The 23724-nt window shown below is 42.8% G+C and overlaps 2 protein-coding genes across 6 annotated transcripts in view; one reads left to right on the top strand and one right to left on the bottom strand.

Annotated features, from left to right (window-relative positions):
• Window positions 1-8046, top strand: part of LOC146561857 (whirlin-like) — a 61989-nt gene extending 53943 nt beyond the window's left edge. For 2 of the 3 annotated variants that reach the window (XM_085293266.1, XM_085293268.1), the window contains exons 9-11: window positions 1073-1248; window positions 1814-1945; window positions 3900-8046. In XM_085293266.1, coding sequence (XP_085149392.1) covers window positions 1073-1248; window positions 1814-1945; window positions 3900-4076 — 485 coding nt within the window. In that variant the 3' untranslated portion in view covers window positions 4077-8046. The remainder of the gene's footprint in view (window positions 1-1072; window positions 1249-1813; window positions 1946-3899) is intronic. The other variant, XM_085293267.1, reaches the window with a different exon arrangement.
• A 6745-nt stretch (window positions 8047-14791) lies between these two features.
• The window catches only part of stxbp1b (syntaxin binding protein 1b), a 46557-nt gene continuing 37624 nt past the window's right edge, over window positions 14792-23724 (bottom strand). For 2 of the 3 annotated variants that reach the window (XM_085293262.1, XM_085293265.1), the window contains exons 14-19: window positions 22375-22513; window positions 21988-22097; window positions 19067-19168; window positions 18864-18949; window positions 18570-18724; window positions 14792-17988 (exon numbers count right to left, since the gene is read on the bottom strand). In XM_085293262.1, coding sequence (XP_085149388.1) covers window positions 17879-17988; window positions 18570-18724; window positions 18864-18949; window positions 19067-19168; window positions 21988-22097; window positions 22375-22513 — 702 coding nt within the window. In that variant the 3' untranslated portion in view covers window positions 14792-17878. The remainder of the gene's footprint in view (window positions 17989-18569; window positions 18725-18863; window positions 18950-19066; window positions 19169-21987; window positions 22098-22374; window positions 22514-23724) is intronic. The other variant, XM_085293263.1, reaches the window with a different exon arrangement.

Genomic DNA, 23724 nt, shown 5'->3' with positions numbered 1-23724 from the left:
ACGTACGGGATCACTACAGGTTTTCACTTAGGCAGCGGTTGTCCTTCTCTCCTGGATCGGCTGGAGCTTTCTGTAGGAGCCTTCCCAGCTTTGACAAAAGTCCAGCTGGGATAACCACATTTACTCAGGGCCTTCTTGATGTTCTTCTGCCTCCCCGGCTGCAAGGTCTTAAACAATCAGGCCCCATCTTATCTTAATGACCTTGTAGTACCATATCACCCTATTAGAGCACTTCGCTCTCACGCTGCAGGCCTACTTGTTGTTCCTAGAGTATTTAAAAGTAGAATGGGAGGCAGAGCAATGGTGAGGGAAATTCCACACACACTCCTCTTCTGCCCCGCCACACTTGTAATTCACACACACTCACGCGCAGGTAGTCCAGGGATGGGAAACACAAACAAACCAGGGAATCTAGTCATGGAGACAGATGAGAGAATCAACACTAGGAAAGCCACGAAGGAAACACTGGAGATAATTTTACAGCCGGGCAACACTAGGATAGTTGCTTAACGTTCCAGTGACGAGAAACACCGAGCCACCGTCTTGAATGCTGGCCAGGAGAGGCGGGAATCATGAGCCACAAGTGAGCAATCGCTAGAGAGAGCGAGGGGGAAAAACAACAACAAATACCTGTAGCCTGTTTGAGCCAGCCGGGGACACAGGGACCATGACAATTAGGCTTAAGACATTCCTGTTTGATAAAGCACAGAGTTTAGGTTGGATCCGATGATCCTCAATGCTCCATTAGTTCTGCTGGAACTGGTGTAGGTTACTGGGAGATTCCCATGATGCAGTGAGTGTTTCTTCTTCAGTCACCCTTTTCACTCACTGTGTGTTTAGAAACCTCTCTGCATATAAACATTAGTTACTATTAATGTCTGGCTCTCTTCCACGGTGTGTCTTTGTCCTCACCCCAACAATTGTGGCAGATGGCCACCCCTCCCCGAGCTTGGTGCTGGTGGAGGTTTCTTCCTGTGGAGTTTTTCTTTCCCACTGTCGCCAAAGCGCTTTTTTTCCTATATAATTAAATTTGAATTAAATTCAGTGTATGCTAGCTAACTCCTCCCCCCAGGGGCCACCCTGTCACAGTTGTCAGACAGCGGCCAGACTCTGAGTGAGGACAGCGGGGTGGATATAGCAGAGGCAGGAGGCTTCAGTAAAGATGGCAGCCCACGACCTAGCAAAACTCACCGGACCCATCTGGAACAGCCAGGATTTCATGCACTTTCTCCAGGGATTGGCAGACAAGTGAGGGTTTTCATTACTAAGCAATCTTTCAGTAGCATATCTTTTAATGTGTTCAAAACAAGCAAATTAGTGCTGGTGTAAACCCAGTTTTAGTTTGTGATTTCAGAATTCACTGGATCACCTCTTTTGTTGCTTTAATTTCTATTTTAATCGGTCAAGTTTGCAAAGTAAAACCACAAGTTCTTACCAACAAAAGCAGAGGGAGATTAAAGTAATCTCCTTGGTGATTGTTTATACAGCTGTCTATGATTGTGATCTTAAGACCTGAAGTTACTTTGTGGGCACCTAAACAAAACTCTTAAAAGCTTTATTGAATTCAAAGGAAATCTTGTTATTAGCATTAGGCTAGAACACGCGAGGGAAAACAAAGGGAACACAGTAACATTAGACTCAGACGCATTGATGTGTAAATAAGGCTCCATCACCTGAAGAAAATGAAATGTTGTTTACTATATTGAGATTTTCAGATGTTCACCTACAAGCTAGTGGCTAAATTGCATGCAGTAAGATGCTACTTCTTGCTCACAAATATATTTTTCTTAGCTCTCCTTGCTTTGTTTCCCAGCAGTCTCCTTCACCTGTACCAGTGCCTACTGCTGTGCTGGTGCGAGTGTTGAAAAATTCAAACACCTTGGGCATCGCAATAGAGGGTGGAGGAAGTACACGCCAACCTTTGCCTCGCATAGTCTCCATTCAGGTAAGAAAGCGTTAGAAGGTTTCAAGTAAGTCACTGTTTAAAGTCTTCCAAGCAACAAAATGTACTGAAACTGCAAAAAACAGTAAAACATAAAAAGAAAATCCTCTCTCGCCCTTGTGGGTGATCCATCCTTCAAGTGTGAATTTCAGATGTTGTTCCTGGGATCTGCTGGAGCCCCTCATCTAGCTTGGGAGTCACTGCACTGAGTGCTCCGATTACCACTGGGACCACTGTTACCTCCACCCTCTTATCTTCTCTGAGCCCTTGATGCTTTTCAAGCTTCTTGTGTTCCTTCTTCCTGATGTTGCTGTCATTCGGTATTGCTATGTACCCTCAGAAGATCTAGTAGATGATGTGAATGCAGCACTATGGAAGATATCTACCACCACCATTACTGAGACTAACAAGCTGATCTACAGCATGGCAGCAGCAATCAGTGAGAAGCTTAGCTACAAGTTGAACAAGGAGCAGTACCCTGCATGCAGAAGGAGACTAGAGGCCAGGATCAAGGTAGAACGGGGGGTAGCCAACTATCGGAGCTGCTGAAAGGTGCAACAAAGGAGGTGCCCAAGAAGTGCAGCAAGCTGTCCATAACTGAGGCCTTGGAAACTGCAAAGCAAAGTCTCACAGCCTTGGCCAGCCGCTTGAAGACATACACCAGAAAAATAGAAGGCTGCAGAATAAACCAGCCGTTCTTCACAGAAGCAGCCAAGGTGTACTCTCAGTGGCAGGTAACAATATGAGAACAGCACCACCAAGGCTGGAGACCAGGGGTTGGCAACCCTGGGCATGTGTGCCACAGCTGACATGTGAAGGGTTAACTGATGGTACAACCAAAGCTGGACTGGCAATCGGCCCACCGGGCATTTGCGATGTGATTTTTTGTTTTTATGGGCCGATGATTTTTTTTGTTTTGGGGGGTTTGGGTTTTTTCTTTGTAGTGGTATAAACAATAAAAGGTGGTGGATTGGTCAGGATCTGGCCGGTGTGTAAAAATAAGTCAGTTGTTTGGTGGTGGCTGTAGCGGAGCTTCCACAGAGGCCAGTGGGTGGATGAGGGAAGGGGAGGCAGAAGGAGGAGAGACGCGAGGCGGCCGCCGGTCCGAGTGTCAGGTGAACTGAACTTCAGGTAAGAAGTTATGACCTGCAGTCTATCTGGGTCAGATATGAACCAAGTTTAGGTGAAGTTTATTTTCGTTGTGCTGGGAGAAGGACGCAACCCATAACAGCAATGCTGAGTGACTAGTGGATCTAAGAACAGACCACAGCAACCTCGCTGAACAGGGCCCAGTAATCATCACAGTGGCAGACATCCCAGATGAAGAGTGAAGAGCTGGACAGCACCAAGCCCCGACATGGTTCACCATAGTCACGTTTCATCACTCACCCAGGTGACTTCTTCAGTCTCAGCTGACTGCAGGTTTCCCCAATCTTATAAACAAACTTTTCACTGGCAAGTAATGTCCCGTCACAGCAGAATGGAATTCCAGCAGTGATAGGAATGAGCGCAGGAAACCCTGGCGTCTAGATGCAGGTGGTGGAGATCAAGATGGAGGCTTGAATGGAGCCTGAGTTATATGGGAGAGACATCTTCAAGGTAGACGAACAGATGAACAGTGAGATTTAAAGTGCGCAGAGTGGAGGCTGAAGAAGGCTGAAAGATGATTTGACTGGACCAGTGATGTCAGCAACGAGTTTGAAAGCATGGGAAAGCGTGACGCATGAATTAGTCACCAGACACGAGGGAAGCAGGCAGATGTGTGATTACACATCTGCCTTATTGAACTAATCATAAACTTTTATTTATATCTTAAATTCAGTCCAAGTGTGTTTCAAGCTATAGTTGCCTTGGACTGTACTGTAACTTCAAGAACAACAAACTGTTCTGTCCATGAGCGCCTTAATCCTGCTAACATTATTGTCTTTCTATTCTTCTCTCATGTTCCCGCTGACAGAAAGGAGGCTCGGCTCATAACTGCAGCCAGCTGAAAACTGGCCAGGTCATTCTGGAGGTTGATGGCATCCCCTTGCAAGGCCGGGAACACAAAGATGCTGCCAGGATCATCGCTGAAGCCTTCAAGACAAAAGAAAAGGGACACATTGACTTCCTGGTAGTTGAGCCAGGGCTCTAGTATTGGAACTTTGCACTTTATGCAGCTTGGTTTAAGAAAACACTGTTTTACGTGAATGATGCTAAACTCCATATGGTGTTGTCCTATAATCAAGGCTCATATTTTATTTTCAGGGAAAGGATTATTGGACTGATGTATCAGGTACTTGTTGATTGCACTCTAGAGAAATTTGCACAATTTAAAGTAGGTAGTATGATAACAATTGTTATAAATACCTGTGCTATTTGCAGTTGTTTAGTTTTTTTCATTTTATTTGTTTCACTAGAAGAGCTATTAGCACTAATTGATGCTACAGCAAGTAATACTGACAACAGCCAATCATGCCAAAGTGAGTGAACCTGGTCTTTGTATGCTTTTCATTGTTTAGAGAATCCAGAGAAACAGAACTGTTTACAGTCTCTTATGGCAAAGAGCAACAGTATTATTGCACTTACCAACTTAGCATGTAGAACTTCAATACAAGCATACAGTTAGGTCAGATTAATTGCTTAATTAGAAGATCCATTATATGGACTAAAATGTTGGGCCACCTACACACTTTATCTTCAGTAGCTTTTAATACATCTCATTCCACAGTTATAGGCATTGATATGGAGTCGGTCTGTCCTTTGAGCTTCCACAGCTTCCACCTTTCTGGGAAACCTCTCTGCAAGGTTTTTCACGTGTCTGTGTGAAGTTTTGCCCATTCGTCTAGAATAGCAATTCTGAGATCAGCCACTGATGGTGGAAGAGAGGACCTGTGTCACAATCTCCATTCTAGTTCACCCCAACAGTGTTTGATGGGGTTGAGGTTGGGGTTCTGTGCACTGTATGTCAACCAATCATGCATTTCTGTACTTTGCATTATGGTAAATGGTGAATGAACTGATTCCTATATAGCGAGCTGTTGTTTAGTGAGTGAAAGCTTACTGAGCTGTCAGTCAGACTAGAAAAATGCTTCAGTCCATTTTGGTCCATTTTAATTGCTTCTAAGATTTCCAGTAATAAACATAATGAGTACCACGTGATCACAACTGGCAGGATTTAGTGATAAAAGCCAATTTACAATTAAAGATGACCAAGCAACTCAAGCAGACTAATAAGTAATAAGTGTTTTTTCTTTTTTTAGTGACACTAGTTTTACAGTATTTAATAGCTCCACACAAATACAAATGGAATACTATCTTGTACATATTACATGAAAAACTAAAACAGTTTAATTCTAATAAATATTATAATAACACTTTATTATATTATTATAATCCTACTCCACCTTTAACTCTTTTTTTTCACCCAGCTGTATATGTTTGTGCCATCCTCACCATGAAACCATGTCCAAACACATATACTGTAGATATCAGTGCGAGTCTGACATGAATCACCATATATGATTATGATATTCATGTTTATACAGAAAGCAGTTTGACCAACTACTTACTGAATGGAGGAACTCACAGTTTGCCCATACAGCTGTTGCTGAAAATCATCTAAAAATGATATAAAATCACTGGACGTCATCATCAACAGTGAACTGCATCACTCCTAATTAGAGTTTACATGGATTTATTGCAAAACTGTTGAAATAAAGTGCTTTGGCTTTACTGGGGATACTAACAAAGTTGATTAATATTTATAAAAGATAAAATCATCCCTGTTCTTATCATTGATAAATACTATGAAATATTGAATGATTGTATAATGAAATAGCTACAGAAAAGAGTGATGCTTCTGAAAAAGTAAAAATCATTTCAATGTCTTAGTCTTAAAATGGTTGTGAAAGGTTTTCAATCATTCATCAGTTGAAGGGACTGACTGACTCATGTTTTGACATATATGGTGAAGCTTTCGATTGTTGCTGTCTTTTGTTGAGTCTGTGAGTTGCAGAGAAAACTGCAATATGAGTGATTTTTCTGCTATGAGAATTGTACCAAAACGATTGAGTCCATAAATGTCTGGGAACGTAGGAAACTAGTTGTTGGACTTTTGGGAGAGAAAACCTGTTCAGGCAGCCGATACACAGACGTCTTTTATTATAAAGCCTTGCTGTTTTAATAGACACAGTGTGCCACTTAGCATTGTGTTGCTGAAACATGTACGCCCTTCCATAACAAAAGGTCAGTGGCAGCTTGTCTTGCACACTCATCTCCCATCAGTCTACCATCAAAGACCGGAGGTTTATCCACAATGTGCATGCACAAACAACCAGAAAAAGCCTTCTCAGCTTGACAGGTTCCAGTGTTTGTTAAGGAGACACTTACACACCTGTGAAATCAAGAAACACTTTATTTTAAAAATGGGATCCAAGGCAAGAGCAGCTTTCAGCAACAACAGCCAGTCTCAGCTAGAAAATGGTAGTAATGTGAACAATGGAAGCAAACAGACAAGAAGCAGTTGTGAAACATGAAAGGTTTCGCTTTCACTTTGGTACATGCTTAATGGATGCCTTCAGATCTGGTCTGGTCCTGATGTTTTAAAGATTGAAAAATATGGGTTTTTGAGATTTGCACATCTTTGCAAAATCATGACCTAATTTTAAAACTTACCAGACACAAAATGACTTTGTTATGTCCTGAGCTAATAAAAAATTAAATCGGAAAGAGTTAAGAAAAGGTAACTCGTAGATTCTTCAAACAAGCACCACATATCCCAGTTGTTCTCTTGGCTTGGTTTGGTTTTGCTGCCGTCACAGATGTCATGAAGTGTGTGTGTGTGTGTGTGTGTGTGTGTGTGTGTGTGTGTGTGTGTGTGTGTGTGTGTGTGTGTGTGTGTTTGTGTGTGTGTGTGTGTGTGTGTGTGTGTGTGTGTGTGTGTGTGTGTGTGTGTGTTTGTGTTGAAACCAAAATGAACTGAGAGCAAACTGTGTCTCAGTTCAAGTATATTGACTTTATACTGTTTTTAAAGACATTTTACACAGTGTTCAACCTTTGTAGAAAAAGGTGATTGTGGCTGATTTTCCTGTAAAAGATCTGCTGTTTCCTATTGTTACTTGACCTTAGGGGAGGAGGAGTGCTTGACATGAAAATGTCCATATCATTATTATTATTATTATTATTATTATTATTATTATTATTATTATTGCCAAAGGTGAGAAAAGAGGATAAATGGCCTATACAGTAGTGGCATTCAGACAGCACTCAAATAGGAAAGCTTTCATATTGGTTACATTCTTACCTTTTATAGTCTCTCAGTTACAAAAATGATTCAACCAATTGATTGATGATTCAACAGGAACTTCCAGTTTTTATAAATTTAGCTGACACTAACAATACACCGTAGTTGGTATAGTTTTGGAGCAGTGGTTGTAAACCTCTGTTGTAGAAAAAAGTAGAGGACTCAGTCAGATCTGGGACTTTGCTATGTTCTATTTAAAGTGTTTATTAATTCCATAAGACATGGTGGTCTTGGCCAGTGCTATTTATTATGGCTTTATTGTATTTTTGTAATCTTATAATCCCATCACAGTAGTATAGTGATAAGATCTGCTGCGAGTGTAGGGTTTGAATGTCTGGATTTATCAATGAAGTGTTGATTAGAATACTGTGCAATTTGAATAACGTATAAAAATCGTGTTTTTGTTTGCTTGTTTTTAATCATGAGCGCAAACTATTCAGACAACATATACATATATATATGTATATGTTGTCTGAAAAGACTTCACATATATTTATAAAGGTGTATATGGAGTAAGTGATGAAAGGATAAAGGACTTATATACACAATTATGTAATTACTTTGTGGCTGATGTAACTGCTAACATCCCTTCTAAGTTTTCTTGCCCTTGTCCAATCACAGCTGTTACACCATCAATAACTATTTAAAACAATTCACTTGTTTTTGTCTATAAGGGATCTCGCAGTATTCTTTGTGAAAATGATTGAAATACTCTTAAATTATCTTGAAGACTTAATAAATAAGCACTGTAATAAAACATACACCCTATTTACTTAATAAAATTAAGGTAACAGATTAAAAGCTGTCATGGTCCTGGTTTATGTTCTACTTGGTGTCTCTTGACCTCAGTCTTCCATAGTCACATCTCTGCATCTTCCAGCCTTCCCAGTCATGTACCCATGTCTGTCTGTGTTCTCCCCAGCTCCTGTGTCAAGCCCATGTATCTTGGTCTTGGTCTCTGTGTTTGTACTTCCTGTTTTATTCTGATAGTCTATTTCATGTGTGTTATGTTCAGTTTTCTGATTAGTGTCAGCTACGTTTCCCTCTGCTCTGTCACGCTCTCCCTGATTGTAGGTGGTGTCTCTGTTTGTCTGTTTTCCTTCACATCAGTGAGTCACTTTACTTACTTACTTTAAAACGTTCTCTAAAACAGTGGACAGACCCACAGACCCATGACGCCCTTACCCAGTTAGCTAGCAGCTAATGACGCACTTCTTTTTTTTTTTTCTTTTTTCTTTTTTTTTTTTTGCCTGTCCCGTTTGGCTCTTTTGCATCAGAATTGTTGTCTAAAGGCAAAGAAAGATGCCCAACGGATTTACTTTACCAAACTGACCATCCCAGCCTTGCCATAATGGTCCATTTGATTCACCTTTAATTGTTTATTTTATTTTCACTTACTGAATACGGGACAGACTTGACTGGGGGAAAGAAGGGGAGAAAGAAAGAGGGAAAGAGAAACAGCTGAGAAGAGGGACGGGGGAGAAGGGCAAAAGACAAAAACCAACAGAACGGGCAGAGAAAAAAAAATGCATATATCAATCACCTGGATCACCTGCTGAGAAAGAAAAAAGAAAACAAGCAGAAGAGAACAAGAGTAATAGAATAAACAACATCACAATGATATATGGGAATATGACAGTAAATACTAAATGTTAAACATTATTGTGCAGCACATAAGATCAACAGAACACAGTGTGCTTTGAGGTAGGAGCCAAAAAGGGTGTAGTTTGTGGGTGTGATCACCTGTGTGTACACCTGTGAGCATGGACGCGCTTGTTTTTTTAAAAGGTTCCTTCATGTAATAATCTGCTAGAGGGTGTGGGGGGGCCACAGCCCCGTCCTCCAGGGCGTGAAGCAGGTATGGAGGAGATCAAGACTCCAGACATCCAGAGGCACCCAGAACACAAGAGACCAAGGAAGACCAACAGAGGGGCAGCCGCGCCACTGTCCCGGAAAGAGCTGAGGAGAGTCCCAGATGAGGGCTCACTCAGCAGCCGCGGAGCAGAAGCCAGGGGGGGTTGCAGTGACGCGCCCGTGAGCTCCGCCGGCAGCCAGCCGTGCCTGAGTGACCGAGCCCCAGGCAGAGAGGCCGGGGGCACCCCGCCTCCGAAGTGGCCCGAGCGAGCCCCAGGCTCCAGGCCCCGATAAGCGGCCGCCAAGGAGTGAGCCGGTGTGTACCTGGACGCCCATCCCCGGACACAAAGAACCACCAACGCACCGACACCTGAGGGAGTTCGCCACTGGCAGGGGAAGTGGTGGTGGGTGGAGATAGGCCTCCAAACCTTGGAGGGCCTGAGATGTCCCCAGAGAGGTGGCGCCTGACACCCAACCTGACGTATAGACACAGAAATACAGGCACACACAGATACAAACATCCATTCCCACCCTCATGCTCTCATATGCACTTACTCCACACTCAACCAACGTGGAGACAGACATAAAGAGACGCTGTACACACGATCACACTCCCCAAGCGTACTCTACAAACCGGGTCTAGGTACCCTTGCCCCTGGAGGGGGGAACTGCACCCAGACCCAGGTGGTGTTACCCTTTTCCCTGCGGTGGGGGGAGGCAGACCGCCCCGACTCCGCAGCAGCAGGGAGGCCCCACACTCCAGACCGCAGTCGGACGGCCAACTCCTCCTCCTAGCCCCCCTGCTCCAGCAGGTCGCAGAGAATGGGGGTGAGAGAAGACTCCAAACCTCCCTCCACCCGCTCATTGTAGTGTTGATGCATGTGTGTTCTAAGGTGCATTTAAAGAGGTGGGCAATGACGCCAGGGGTGAGGTGTACACCCTGATGGTAATTTGGACTCCGTGATTGTGCCCACCCCCAAGATCCTATATGTATGTGTAATGAGAGTGTGAGTAATGTGAATGTCTAAGTTGTGGGATAAAATTGAGGCAGAGGCAGCCAGAAGGGGACAGAGGGGGGGGGGGGGGGGGGGGGGGGGGATGCCTCCCCTGCACCCTGGTGACATACCCTTCCTCCAAGGTCCTGCATGTGTGGGTGGTTGTGGTGGAGCGGGAAGAGAGAGGCAGCTGGAGATGGGGAGGGAAGGAAGGGAGGGGCAGCACACTTCAATGCTTAGTGCCTAGTGGGTCTAAGAGCAGCCATCACATCACAATCATCACAACAGCAGACATTTGGGACAATTAGCCAGGAAATGGCCGGAGGACCCACAATAAAATCACTCAAATGTGTGAAAATGTTCACGTGTCTCGCGAGTGAGCCAGGAGCGGCCAATCAGCATGGGTTCTGGTGTGACTGAGAACCAACTGAGTGGATAAATAAGCTTTGGCCCACGTCAATGCCCTCCCCCTTGCTGGGAAATGAGCGTGGAGAAAAAAACAAAAAAGAAAAGCCCATAGCGACTCTGTGGAATTGGATAACTGAGGGGGATCAAGACGGGAGGGACAATGGTGCGGAAGGAATGGCATTAGGGACAGAAACGGGTTGAAGGCTTTGTTATGAAGTGAGAATTTTCTCTCGACCATCGCATCATTAGAAACTGAATAGACTGTTCATGGGCGCCCAGAACAGAATCCTGTTTTGAGATGGCTGCTCGGGCTGGATCTAGATCTGGGTGCATTCATTCAAGTTCGCACTGTCAATGGTAGGCCTGCAAGCCTGTTCTTAAATTCAACAAGACTTTATTACAGAACACAATAAGAGTCACGGGGGATAAGGTTGATGGGATACTCAAGTGTGGAGCTACACACTTAGGTGTGGTGCGTGAGGTTCAAGCGTGGTTTTCTGAAACAGAGGGAGAGGACTGTTAGTGGTGGCACTGGAAATAGAGTCTTAATAATCTGATCTGGTACGGCTTAGTGTTGCTTCTGTTTTGAAATCTAGATCCTTGGTCACTGAAGCTGTCCTCCAGAGAAAACTCTTCTGTAACTGACTGTCTATTCAACACAAAGCTGTGTAGACAGATGTTTGAATCAGCAAGTGAGTTCTTTGTTCACTGCAAGTGGTCAGCTGCATCATCTTTAGATGGTACAGACACTAAACCATCATCCACGTATACATGCCTTCCACAAAGTTAACTGTATCAACACCATGCCTCTGTGCTGCTTCTCTGATGGCTCATCGTAGGCTGGAGGCTGCACGGCAGGAGACAGCCAAAAATGCCTCTGACGTCACTATCCTTGTGCCAGAAGAAGTGGAGAAAGTTGACAGTGGGACCTGTGCGTGGCAACCATTTGTTTCTTGGTATCTCAGCAGCAAATTCTTCTGTGTTTTGGTGGGAGAAACCAAACAGCTTAATCTGAGTAGACACAAGCTGCTCCTGATTGGTGAATTCAAATTCAGCAGATTCAGACCAATGACTGTATAAAACAGAGGTTCCCAAAGTGTGGGGCCCGCCCGCTAGGGGGAGCGCAGAGCCATTGCAGGGGGGGGGGCGCGGTATGAAAAGAAAAAAAAAGAACGCTTAGACACCGCTAGCATAACGGACATGTTTTTGACGGGGCTCCCACACAAACGCAAAGCAGGAGATGAAGCATCGCCAACTATGTTTCCAAACCAACTTCCTTCCACACCAAAGACTAGAAAATATGGTGAAGCAAATCTTCCCTTTGGCTTCATCTGCACAAGTGCCGAGGTAGGTCTCCCTGCAGGATTGGTTTTCCCTGTGAGCAGCGCTGGGCTGTTTAACTCACGGACAAACAGGATCCCACATTCGTGATTTTTAGTTCAAACACTTGTTGTAATGTTGTAAAACAAAGGGGGCCTAGCAAAAAAAGTTTGGGGACCACTGGTATAAAAGATAGTCACTGGTTGAGACTGAGTGTGACTTTAGTGTGTTCCTCTGAGTTATTGATTCTGTCCCTAGTTAGCTAACATAAACTAATGTAACTATATTAGCTGCAACCAACCAATCACAGAAGGGCTGACTTTTGGGCCAATGGCACCCTGAAGGGCTGCAAACGCTGACAACAGCCCTTTCGTTCATTTTAATTTGCTGACATTAATAATAATAATAATAACAATTATTATAATTAATGATTATTAATAATAATAATGCATGAACCACAGCACAAACCAAACCACAGGAAACGGTTAAAGAGCAGGTAAACGACAGATTCTACAAAAACATGTCAGCACAAAGCGCAGATCTCCCGTTGGCACGTACACGGACATGCTGTCAGATTCAGAAAACCGACATTTCAAAGTTTTGTCACAAGCAGCAACAGAAGACCAAAAGTACACAAAAGCTACAGGAGAAAAATGAAAACAAGATGCAACAATGATGTTTATAAAATAAAATAGAAGCCAGTACTTCATATCATAGGAATGTAAGGATGAAACACAGACACCACACTGTTAAATGTTATGCTACCAATGGTGGATTCAGACAGAGACCAAGATGAAATGTCTAATCGTGGGTTTGAGTCCTTTTTGCCGCCCTCCAATGAGACTGAAGAGATGTTTTAGTGAAAATATCGACTCTGCTGCTCTGGCAGAAAGAAACAATCCAATTTGCTTCTTCTAAACAGCTGGAAGCCTGTGCAGTTTACCACTGGCCAAAACACACTGGATGAAAAGAGCCTGATTACCCAGTGGGGTTTTAAATCAAGACTTTTCTGTATTTGTAGCTGTTGTGTGAAAGACACACATTTTCTATTCTTTGCACAGTTTGTGGCTGAAATACACTTGGCAACTTCAAGCATGACTGTTCATTTAAAGAAACCAAAGCCCAGGAAAAACCTGACGCATGTTAAACATGAGGCTGCGAAACTGGTATGAAGTCAAGATGCAGTGAGATCATGCAGCCATGATCAGCTGGTTGTCAACTCCCATGTTTGTTTGCACATTTCCAGCTGCTGAAATGCTGAAAACAGAAGCATCTAAGATGCTGAGCAAAGTCCTGAGACAGGCACAGGAAGCGGACATATCAACCCCCACAGTGCTGTAAACTGCTGAACTGCAGCATTTAACATTCTCTTCTCAAGCTGCCTGGAAGCTTCAAAGCTCCCATTCAGGGACTTGGCAATGAGCGAGAAGTCAGATCAGAACTTCTAAGTGCTGAAATAATCGTCACTGATAAAGTGTCCATGGTGTCAACACACCTCTTCGCCTTTGTAGATGCAAAACTCAAACAGTGCAAAGGGACTGACCTTCAGTTCTTAACGATTGACTGTCTCTTTATTTTGCTGATTGCTTCTTGCCATAATATGAGTTGTTAAATACGCTGTCAGCTGTGCACCAACATGACAGTTTTTTCTTTGCTATATAATTCCACATATCTTCAGTGTGTATATACAAACTAGAAAGTGGTAAAAATAAAGAAAAAGCACTGAAGCACCTCAGGCGTGTCCACACTTTGTCTGGTAGTGTAAATAATATCATGTTTCTGTGTGGAAATAAAAAAATAAGGAATAAATAAGAGTTTGCTATTGCAAAAAATAAATATTTTCAAGGTAGATTTTCAAATATTAGTATCAAAGGGTCACATTGCCAAAGCATTTGGTCCTTATGGTCAACACCAAACTTGAAGACCATAATGTATGTGACAGGTTCAGTCCTTCTTCACACCTCTCGATTTGTCAAGTGACCAACATTTGCATGTATTCTGCTATGTAACAGAATAACTACAGTGCTTAACATATTTATTAGACCACCTCTTATAAAAACAAGGAAAAACAAGCATTTGAGGACTCAACAAAAAACAATGTTTCATACAATTTATATCAGAAATTAACAGTTTAGCAGCATTTGGTATTTTGATGAAAAAACTATAATGTGCTTTACTATTGTTTTCTGAATTTTACAAAAGTACAATATAACAATCATAATTTCATTATCACATTAGAATTGTCTGTGCACTTTGCTGGATCAACCATTACAGAAGCTTAAAACTTTGGTGATTACCAGTACTGTGGCAGCTGTGGCATACACCTCACACTGGGTGGGGGTCTAATAAATGTATTAAGCACTGTGTATTTACACTACTGTGCAAAACTTTTATGCATGTGTGAAAAATTACTGTGAACAGAGAATGCTTTCAAAATAAAATTGTTGATCATTTATTTTCATCCATCAACAAAATGAACAAACAGAAATCTAAATCATATCAACATGTGGTGTGACCACCCTTTGTCTTCTTCTAGGTGCACGTGCACAGTTTTTGAAGGAGCTCGGCTGGTTGTTCCAAACATCTCGGAGAACTAAGCACAGATCTTCCTCACATCCTTCTGGGTCTTCATGTAATCCCAGACACACTCCATGATGTTGAGATCAGGGCTCTGTGGGGGCCGGACCATCACTTCCAGTACTTCTTATTCTTATTTTCACTGAAGAGAGTTCTTAATGATTTTTGCTGTGTGTTTGGGGTCGTTGTCCTGCTGCACAATACATTTAGGACCAATAAACAATCATTTATATTTCTGAAAGCGTTCTTTGTTTACAGGATGTTTCACAACTGCCTAAAACGTTTGCACAGTACTGTATATGTACATATATGAACAGTATATGTTCATATATGTACATATACATATATGAACATATACTGTTCATGTTCTGTCTTTTAACCTCTGAAACTCACAGAGAGAGGAGAGATTAATGGAAGTCGCTTTATTAGTTGAACACACCACCTGTAGCAAGTACTGTTTATTGATGAGGACAAAAAAGTACAAATGTGTGATAACACTGCGATCTCTTTTCAAACAACAGCTGATAACTAGTCATACAGAACCACTATAAAATAAAAACCAAGCATTATGGTCAAATAAAAGGAAAAATGATACTCAGTGTACAACAAACAATCACTATCACATCTACTTATCTAGTAAATGATGGAGCTACAGCTACATTTATGTTGGCGGCTTCCAGGTCAGACGTTATTATAAAGCTAATGATTTTTACAGTATGCCATGGCAACCACTACATGAAAAGCACTACTTTAGATGAGAAGTGCCAGATTTTGCTCCAATAATGCCGAATCTCATAGAGCTGTTATTGTTTAGATGAATAAATATAATCCCACAATACAGAGTTAACAACAACAAAGACTCCAGCGTGATTAGCAGTTTCCATGTTTGGAGTTTTAACAACTGATTTGTACACAACACAAAGTTTGGCTCTGACATGTGAGTGGGTGGGGAATCTAGAGTAAGAGTTTATGGAGTACTACAGGCAGTGCTCTGTTCTTCTTTCTCCAAGTCTTTGAGGGTTTTTACAAGGTGAGAAGGGGTAAAGGTTTCAGTTGACCCTGAAAGACACAAGATGCTGTATGACCAGTCTGTTTGCTCAAGTCTTCAATGAAAAGAAAGAACTTTTTCTTTTTCTTCAGTGGCTCATTGTTAAATTCAGAATTTCATCTAAAATCTCCTCACAAACATGAAATTTCCCACTCGTGGGACTAATAAAGGTATCTTATCTTATCAAACAAAACTCTGATTGATCTATCAACCTCTAAAGCAGAGACATCCTCTCTGCTTTTAATGGTTAAAGGATGTCTTCTGGGTAGGCCAAGGCTAAAATATGATGAATTGGAAATATTGATTTAGCATATCCGCCTGTTCAAAAGTAATAGCTGTGAATATAAATATGTTACAGAGCACATAAAATAAAAGTTATTTTTGAAATTCTGCAGTTTGTAAAGTGTTCTTGTAAACCTGCTGCACTTCACCATGGCAACAAGTGTGTGAATTACTTTGTCAGTTTTTGCTTCAGCTGCTTTTTTGTTTCAGTTTATTACATGTTGCAGGATAAATGGTGACACCAAGCTGATTAAATATTTAAACACTGATTGCACTGATTGCATTTGTTCTGTTAACCACCAGACGTCATCTCCCACCACCTCACGTCATCATCTTCTCATTAGAGTTGTTGTCTATGTAATTACTTCCTCAGAGGACGTTAACTTCCTGTTTTGTTTTGTATAGGTGGTGCAGTGTGCAGACAATTCTACGTGATGGCTTTTTATTTTCATATTTACAAGAGTCTAACATTAAAGGTTTTTTATCTAACAAAGCATCTAACTGACAAGGTGCACCTAATAACATGTCCAGTGAGTGTAACTACTTACACAGCCTGCTATGATTGAGGTACTTTTTGTACTTTTAGACTTTGTTATGTGGCTGCTGTAGCTTTCATAGGACTACCGAGCTGATATAATCCTGGTGGATTCAGAGAACACGTGATACACAGTATAATCACCTGCCTTGGAAGGATATGCAGTGTGTATTTATATAAATTTAAAAGTGTAAAATGTGTAGTGATAAAAGTACTCATGGGGGAAATGTAAATGTATTAACTTCATTTCTCACCTTAAAATAATGCCTCACCCCATATTAACAAAGTAAAAGAGGTTTGCTTGAAACAATTACAACCTAAAGTCTATGAGCTTGATGCTACAAACTTTTTTGCAGAACCTTTTCACTTTCATCGGATTGGAGGAGGATCGTCAGATTCAAGTTTGTGCTCTGGGACACTGAAGACCATTCAAACACAAATGTCACACAAACACAAAGGCCCTTCTACACCGACTGGCTGGGTGTCCAGCTCTACGAAGAGTCCAGGTGTTTCAAACTTCTTCTATTTATGGATTATTGAGGCTGCTGTGCTCACTGGGATCTCCAAAGCTGCAGAAACGTTTCCGTACGCTTCCCCAGATCTGCGCCTCGATACAATCCAGTCTTGGAGGTCTACATGAACTCCTTGAACTTCATGGTGTGGTTTGTGCTCTGCACTCTCAACTGTGGGATCTTATACAGACCAGTGTTGGTGGTGTCCAGTCAACTGAGTTTACCACAGGTAGACTCCAAACAAGCTGTAGAAACATCTGACAGGAGTCTGGAGGAAACCAGATGCACCTGAGCCCAGTTCTGTGTGTCATGATAAAGGCTGTAAATACTTAATTAGATGTTATATTTTTGTTTATTTTTTAATACATTTGCAAACATTTCAAGCAAACCACTGTCCTTCGTCGTTATAGGATTGTGTGTAAAATTTTGAGGTGAAAATGAATTGAATCCATTTTAGAATAAGGTCATAACATTACGAAATGTGGAACAAGTGAAGGACTCTGAATAGTTTCTGGATGCACCGTAAAGTTTTCATTACTCGATCAAGAACGAAAGGATAATTCAGCATCATGTAATACTGTAATCTATGGTTTTTATAGAGGTGAGGATGCAAAATGATCAGAATAAAATAAAAAGAAGTCAAATGAAGAGAGCAGCCCTACATATTTGTCTAATATGCACACTACAGGATTCCTCACAGTGTTACTGGAGGTGTTGGGTCCTTGTATGTGTTATCTAGAAGATCACTTTGTTGTAACTGACAGGTGCTATGAATTTAAAATGTTTTTCAACAATGTTACGTTATCGCTAGAACAAAATGCAGGTTTCAAAGATTACATGGTATGTTGCAGGTAACCCGTGCCATTTTACAACCAGAACACAGTCCTGCCTCAGACAGCTGTCAAACACAAGGGATGGTAGAAATCCAGCAGGAACAGGGAGGATCTCTGTGACAGTCGAGTTCACCTGCAGGACGATTTATTAAAACACTGACAAACACAGATTCTGACTGTTTGTGAAAACCACGGGCATCAAATGATGTGGGGGACAGGGCCACAGCAGCAAACACAGAGGTACACAAAGAACAAAATGACATTCAGTATTTACTTCCAGATGTTCTTTTATTGTACAGGAGGCTCCTCGGCGCCCTCTGGTGAGGCATTGGGGTCCAAGAAGTCTGGGTGCTGTAGTTCCTTTAAATATTTTGGCGGGGTGAGGATGTGGGTGGCGCCTACAGGAAACAAAATTCTCAAAGCTCAGCAAGTGCTGGATGAAAGCTTGTTAATAACATGAGACACAAACAAATACTCTGCAAAGGTTTTACTGAAAAGTCACAAATGCTCGAGTGTCCACAGAGGTCAGTGTTTCTACACCAAACAACCAGGTGATGTTTCAGATTCAGAGGACACAGCAGAGCCTGGATCGGATCAGAGCGCTTTTGATAAAAATGAGTCGCAAGAGTTTTAAAAATACTTTAAAGTGTATTTTGTCCAGTGCTAGCTGTCAGCCTCATAGTATGGTACGGATTTCAAAATCCTAAATTACTTCTTAACATTCACAAGATTCTGAGAAAACTTGACCTCTGACCTTGAGGTGGAGATTAGTGCGATTCAAACTAATCTAAGATTTCTAGAAGATGCAGCTGTGGCATGAATTTCAAAATCACCTCGTTCTAAGTTCAGTTATAGGGATGCTAAAGATGAGTAGTACTCTCTGTGTTGAGCAAACCAATTCGCCTGTATAAAACATGTGCATTGCCCCTTAACAGATGACCCAATTCTCCTATAAGTATTCTCAGTCAAATCAACTCACCAATCAAAGCCTCCCACTTGCCATTGGCCTGGGTGACCTCATACACGCAGCGCATCTCACTGTATGTCATGCCTCCAATGATGAAGACGATTATCCGGGGCCCTGTCTTCACCTCTGTGGGGCCCCTGTTCTTGTGCCAGTTACCATAGCGAGCACTGTATGATGAGTAACAGACAAACATTTATGCCAAAGTCCTGAGAGTTTTACACATGTATACGTAGACCCTTTGAAACAACGATAGTGGCAATCAGCTTCTTATTTTGTATCACCTGAAATGTGTATTTAGCTACACACCTTGATGGAGCACTGGCTTTGGCAGATGCTTGTCGCTGGGAAATATACGGGTATTGCTTGGGATCAAGTTTGTCTTCAATTGCATCCTGTGGGAAGACATGCAAGTAGCAACAATTTGTAACTGTACCAATTGTAACCCAAAATACTGTTTAACACATTTGTTTCCTAAATACTGACACAAAGCAACAGCAGATGGAAAGTACCTCCATGAGATCCTTGACAAAAGGGGTCCACCTGGAGAGCTGGTAGGTTTGCTCACTGATCCGTTCCTTGCGATCAGGCTTCTTGGTTTTCTTGGTGGTGCCCTGTGAACAAATGCTCTTTTCAACTAAAGTGTTTTTACTGTTGACACATGAGCACCAAAAAATGACTTTTGTTCAGCCCAAAAACATTACTATTCTTTAAAATGTTCATACTTTTTAAGGTACTCTTAATAAACGGCTATCATAGTTGACCTATTTCTCCTTAATTTAAAAAAAGTCATTCTGCAGACCGTCCTGTAGGCCCACCACCTGCAGGAGGTGTCATAGGGGTCGGGTGCAATGTGCGCCCTGGTGATCCAAACCTCAGCTACCTGAGTCGGCTATCGGGACATGGACCGCCACGCCTCTGGTGGGGAAGGAACCTGAGTGACTTTGTACAATAAATGTGGCCACAGACCTGATGTGATATGATTACACTCAGATAACGAGAGCAGCTGAGGTGTCAATTGACCAGATGAATCAGGTGGCGGGGAAGGATGCTGAACAGACCCGACACACCCAAACATGATCTCTGGAACATCTGACCCTGTTCCAGAGATCTTCAACTTCCACCTCCAGCAGAACTTTGGCAGCTTTCCAAGGGAGGCTGGGAACCATGTTCTCCACCTTCATTGCCGAGGCAGCTGCAAGGAGCTTCATGCTTGTCCCCGAACCACATGGTGGATACTGGAGGTGAAGGAAGCATCAAGCTGAAGATCATAAGCTGATTGCGTCGCTCAGTGCACTAGGCCAGATGAGGAAAAATCTGTTTCTAACTCCAGCTTGTTGCTGCGGTGAATCACCTGTAAACTGAGTCAAACAGGCTCTCGTCCACACCGTCCTCATTCATAAAGTCCTTTACAAAACCGAACATTAGAGCAAACAGCTGGATTTTCCCATTTGAGTGCAGCCGAACAAACAATGAAGGGCCAAAAAAGTGGACAGCATATCCTTGGTTTTAACATAAAGCTCATTGTTGCAGCCAGGGGCAGCACAAAAGTGATCCTTTTAAACAGATTTTCAGTCCCCTTGATTTCCACTGAGTTATCAGTTCTGTCACTAGTTAGCCAACATAAACTAATGCAAATCCAATCCGGTGACGTAACGTTATGTACTGACATCATTCTGATGTAAATAAACCTTTATATGTGTTTCATGTCCTCTTTAAACATCTCCTTGGTAGCCAGGCCTAAGGGGTGGACGAGGTTTCCTAGAAAGCTCTGGATGTTGTAGGGCATTGTTGGCTCCCACACCTCTGACATGTCATGTGGAGATCTGAAGCAGTGCCACTGGATTGACTGAGATGGTGGTTTTCATTTTTAACAAGGGGGGACCAGTCGGTGAGCTTCAACTACCAGAGGATCACGATACTCAGACACTATGCCAGGGTGCCGGAGAGTTCATCCTGCGGGGGATGGTTGGGAATGTAGGGTGTCTGGCTCATTGCTATGGGCCATTCGGTCCCTGCATAACCATTCCTGGAGCTCGGTCCACATTGCCAGCAGTAAGTTGGACTCATTCCTGGTGCGTGTTGGACTTTGCCAGCAGTTTTATTCATACTTTTTATGGATCGAATTACTTTGCCAGGTGGTGGACGGTTGCACTTTGGTGGCCTCAGAAGCTCATCTCTGTTTTTTGCAGATGATGTGGCTTTGTTGACTTCACTGGATAGTTCGCAGTCGAGTGTGAAGTGGTGGGAAGGAGAATCAGCACCTCCAAGTCTGAGGCCATGGTCCTTAGCTGCAAAACGTGGAGTGCCTTTTGCAAGTCGGGGTCCAAATGGGAACACAGCTGCAGTGATCTGGGCACTGCATTGGTCCATCGTGGTAAAGAGAGAGCTGAGCACAAAAGCAAAGCTCTTGATTTACCAGTCGAGTTACGTCCCTACCATCATGAGTTCTGGGTAGTGACCAAAAGCATGAGACTGTAGTTACAAATGTCAGAAACTGTTGGCCTCTTTGTTAGCGATAGGGTGAGGAATTCAGCCATCCGAGATTGGCAGTCAAAGTAGTTCAGGGATCTGGCAAGGATGCCTCCTTGGAGAGGTGTTTTAGGTATGTCCCACCAGAAGGGGGCAAGAGCAGACCCAGGCCAGCTCTGTTCTAGGATGCCCTCTGGACCCAGTGGAGGTGGTGAGTGACAGGAGAACGGCGGCTAAGCTGTCATCCCTGATGGACAACATCTCCCACCCCATGCAGCAGACTGTGACAGCACTGAGCAGCTCCTTCAGTGGGAGACTGCGGCACCCACGGTGTGGGACGGAGAGATTTCGCAGGTCTTTCCTCCCCACTGCTGTCAGACTCCATAATAAAGACTTTAACTGATCAAGCACACACATCCATACATATGCAATAATACTAAGTGCAATAATCCTTTCTGTCATCGTTGTATTTTTACTCAGTTGTATATAGTATTTGTATTTGTATTCTATTTTTATCTTATTGTATATTTATTTTATTTTATTCTACTGTATATAGTATTTTATTCTATTCTGTACAGTTGTGTACTGTATTTATTCTTATTGTATTCTAATTTTTGCCTCATAACTTTTGCACTGTCCACTTCCTGCTGTGACAAAACAAATTTCCCACGTGTGGGACTAATAAAGGTTATCTTATCTTATCTTATCTTATCTTATCTTATCTTATCTTAAATCTCTGTGTTCCACTGGATAGGCTGGATGAATTGGAGATTCAGATTCTTTTGACTAAATAAATTAATATTCAGTGGTCTTATCTTTGCAGCATTGAGACATTTTGATGCAGGAAGCTGCAGTAGTAACATTTCCAAATGCTTTTAGCTTTTATTTGTTTGTTATTTATTTTGGGGGGGGGGGGGGTCATGTTAAATGAGCTGATGAGGTTGTTGGCAGATTTGCTCACCTCAGAGATAATGGGAACACCCATGTGGGCCATGTTGGAAATGATGTCACTGTCCTCCGGTGGGATGTTAGCATGCTGCAGGAGCTTACACAGGTTCTCCTCAGTCACACCTGACACACACAGTGAGACACACAAATGCATGCAGTACAAATACCCGGTCCAAACATGCAATTCACACGCATGGGAACATGCATGTTTAGAAAAAAAGAATGAATTGACAAAAGAAAAGAAATCAAAACCTGAGAATACACGTATGAAAAATTAAACTGTAGCAATAGGACACTGTCTAAGGATAAAACTGAAAGACTGGTAGTGGGCTGCCCGTCTTTCATTTGCAGGTGATCCGATAGATAAAAACTAAAAACAGGATGACGGTGGATATCTGACCATTCTTAAGGAAGATGTAGAGCAGGATGATGCGGATCTTGTCGGACACATTGACATTGGCATCCAGCAGAATGGGGACAATGAGCCTCATGGGATCCTTGATCTTCTCACCTTCTGCATCTGTTCCCATCGCGAGATCCTTCAAAATAATGGAGAACATTATTAGAGTGGTTTCTTGCTGCAATTAATGCCAGTCACTGGTTAACACAGTAACAGGAGACTAAGGTCACAATTCTAAGCTGTATTTCATTTGTAGTCTACTAAAAGTGATGTCACAGGAAATGTTAGAGAATTAAAATTTTTAAAAGTGATTCAATGATAAACAGGAGAGGAGTCTAATGAGTTTAAACGGGCCTTATCTTTAATTACGCTAACATACCTGAAAATACAGTGTTAAAAAAGTTACACTGAGTGGACAGGGCAGAAATGAATGAATAAATGGATGCAGCATAAACCAAGAACAATAATACTATGGAAAAAAAAATGTCACTATACAGGGTAGAAGAGACAGATAGACCCAGCATCTAGTAGCCATCCAGTGCAGACATCCAAAAAAGAATCTCAAGCATAAAGAGTCGAACACCACCGGGCCCTGACATGATTCATGTCTGGCTAAAGAAGCTAACTGCACTGCATAAGCATCTGGTAGCACATCTGGCTTACCAAGGAGCTACAGTGCAGAAGCCACAGGGATCCTCGGTAACAAGGCAGCAGACTGTGCTGGCAGCTGGCTGCGCCAGAGCAGACTGAGCCCCGGGCCCAGAGACCCGAGATCCAAGGGGCCTCCACACCCTGGAAGGGGTCTGACTGAGCCAAGGTCCCGCCAAGCAGCTGCCAAGAGTGAACCAGTACACACCCGAGCACCCAGCCTCGGACACCAAGAACCACCAACGCACCAGTGGGTGGGGGCATCAGACACTGGCAGGGAGTGTGGTGGGGGAAAATAGGCCCCCCACCTGTCGGGGCCTGAGATGTTCTCAGAGGTGGAGTCTAACCCTTGACCTGACACATAAACTTAGACAAACAGACACACACAGACACAAACATGCACACATATAGGAATACTCAGCACTCAGCCAACATGGAGACACAGACATGAACACTGTACACACACTCACACTCCTCCAAACATACTCTGTACTCCCAGATCCAGGCACCATCTCCCCCAGAGGGGCGATCTGTGCCAGACCCAGGAGATGCTTCCCTGTCCTCTGGGGTGGAGATGAGCAGACCGCCCCCGGTACTGCAGCAGCAGGGAAGCCCAACAGCCCAGACCCCGACCAGGATATCTTAATAGATTATTTATCAGAGTTAGTCTCAGAGAATAACAAAATAGCAACCAGGTTTTTT

Source organism: Mchenga conophoros, linkage group LG12, assembly GCF_057382185.1.
Source record: "Mchenga conophoros isolate Kocher_MC1m ecotype Shallow Benthic linkage group LG12, M_conophoros_male_GT1.1, whole genome shotgun sequence".
Classification (NCBI taxonomy): domain Eukaryota; kingdom Metazoa; phylum Chordata; class Actinopteri; order Cichliformes; family Cichlidae; genus Mchenga; species Mchenga conophoros.
Note: the sequence above shows the minus strand (reverse complement) of the source record. Positions and strands in the feature narration are given on the sequence as shown.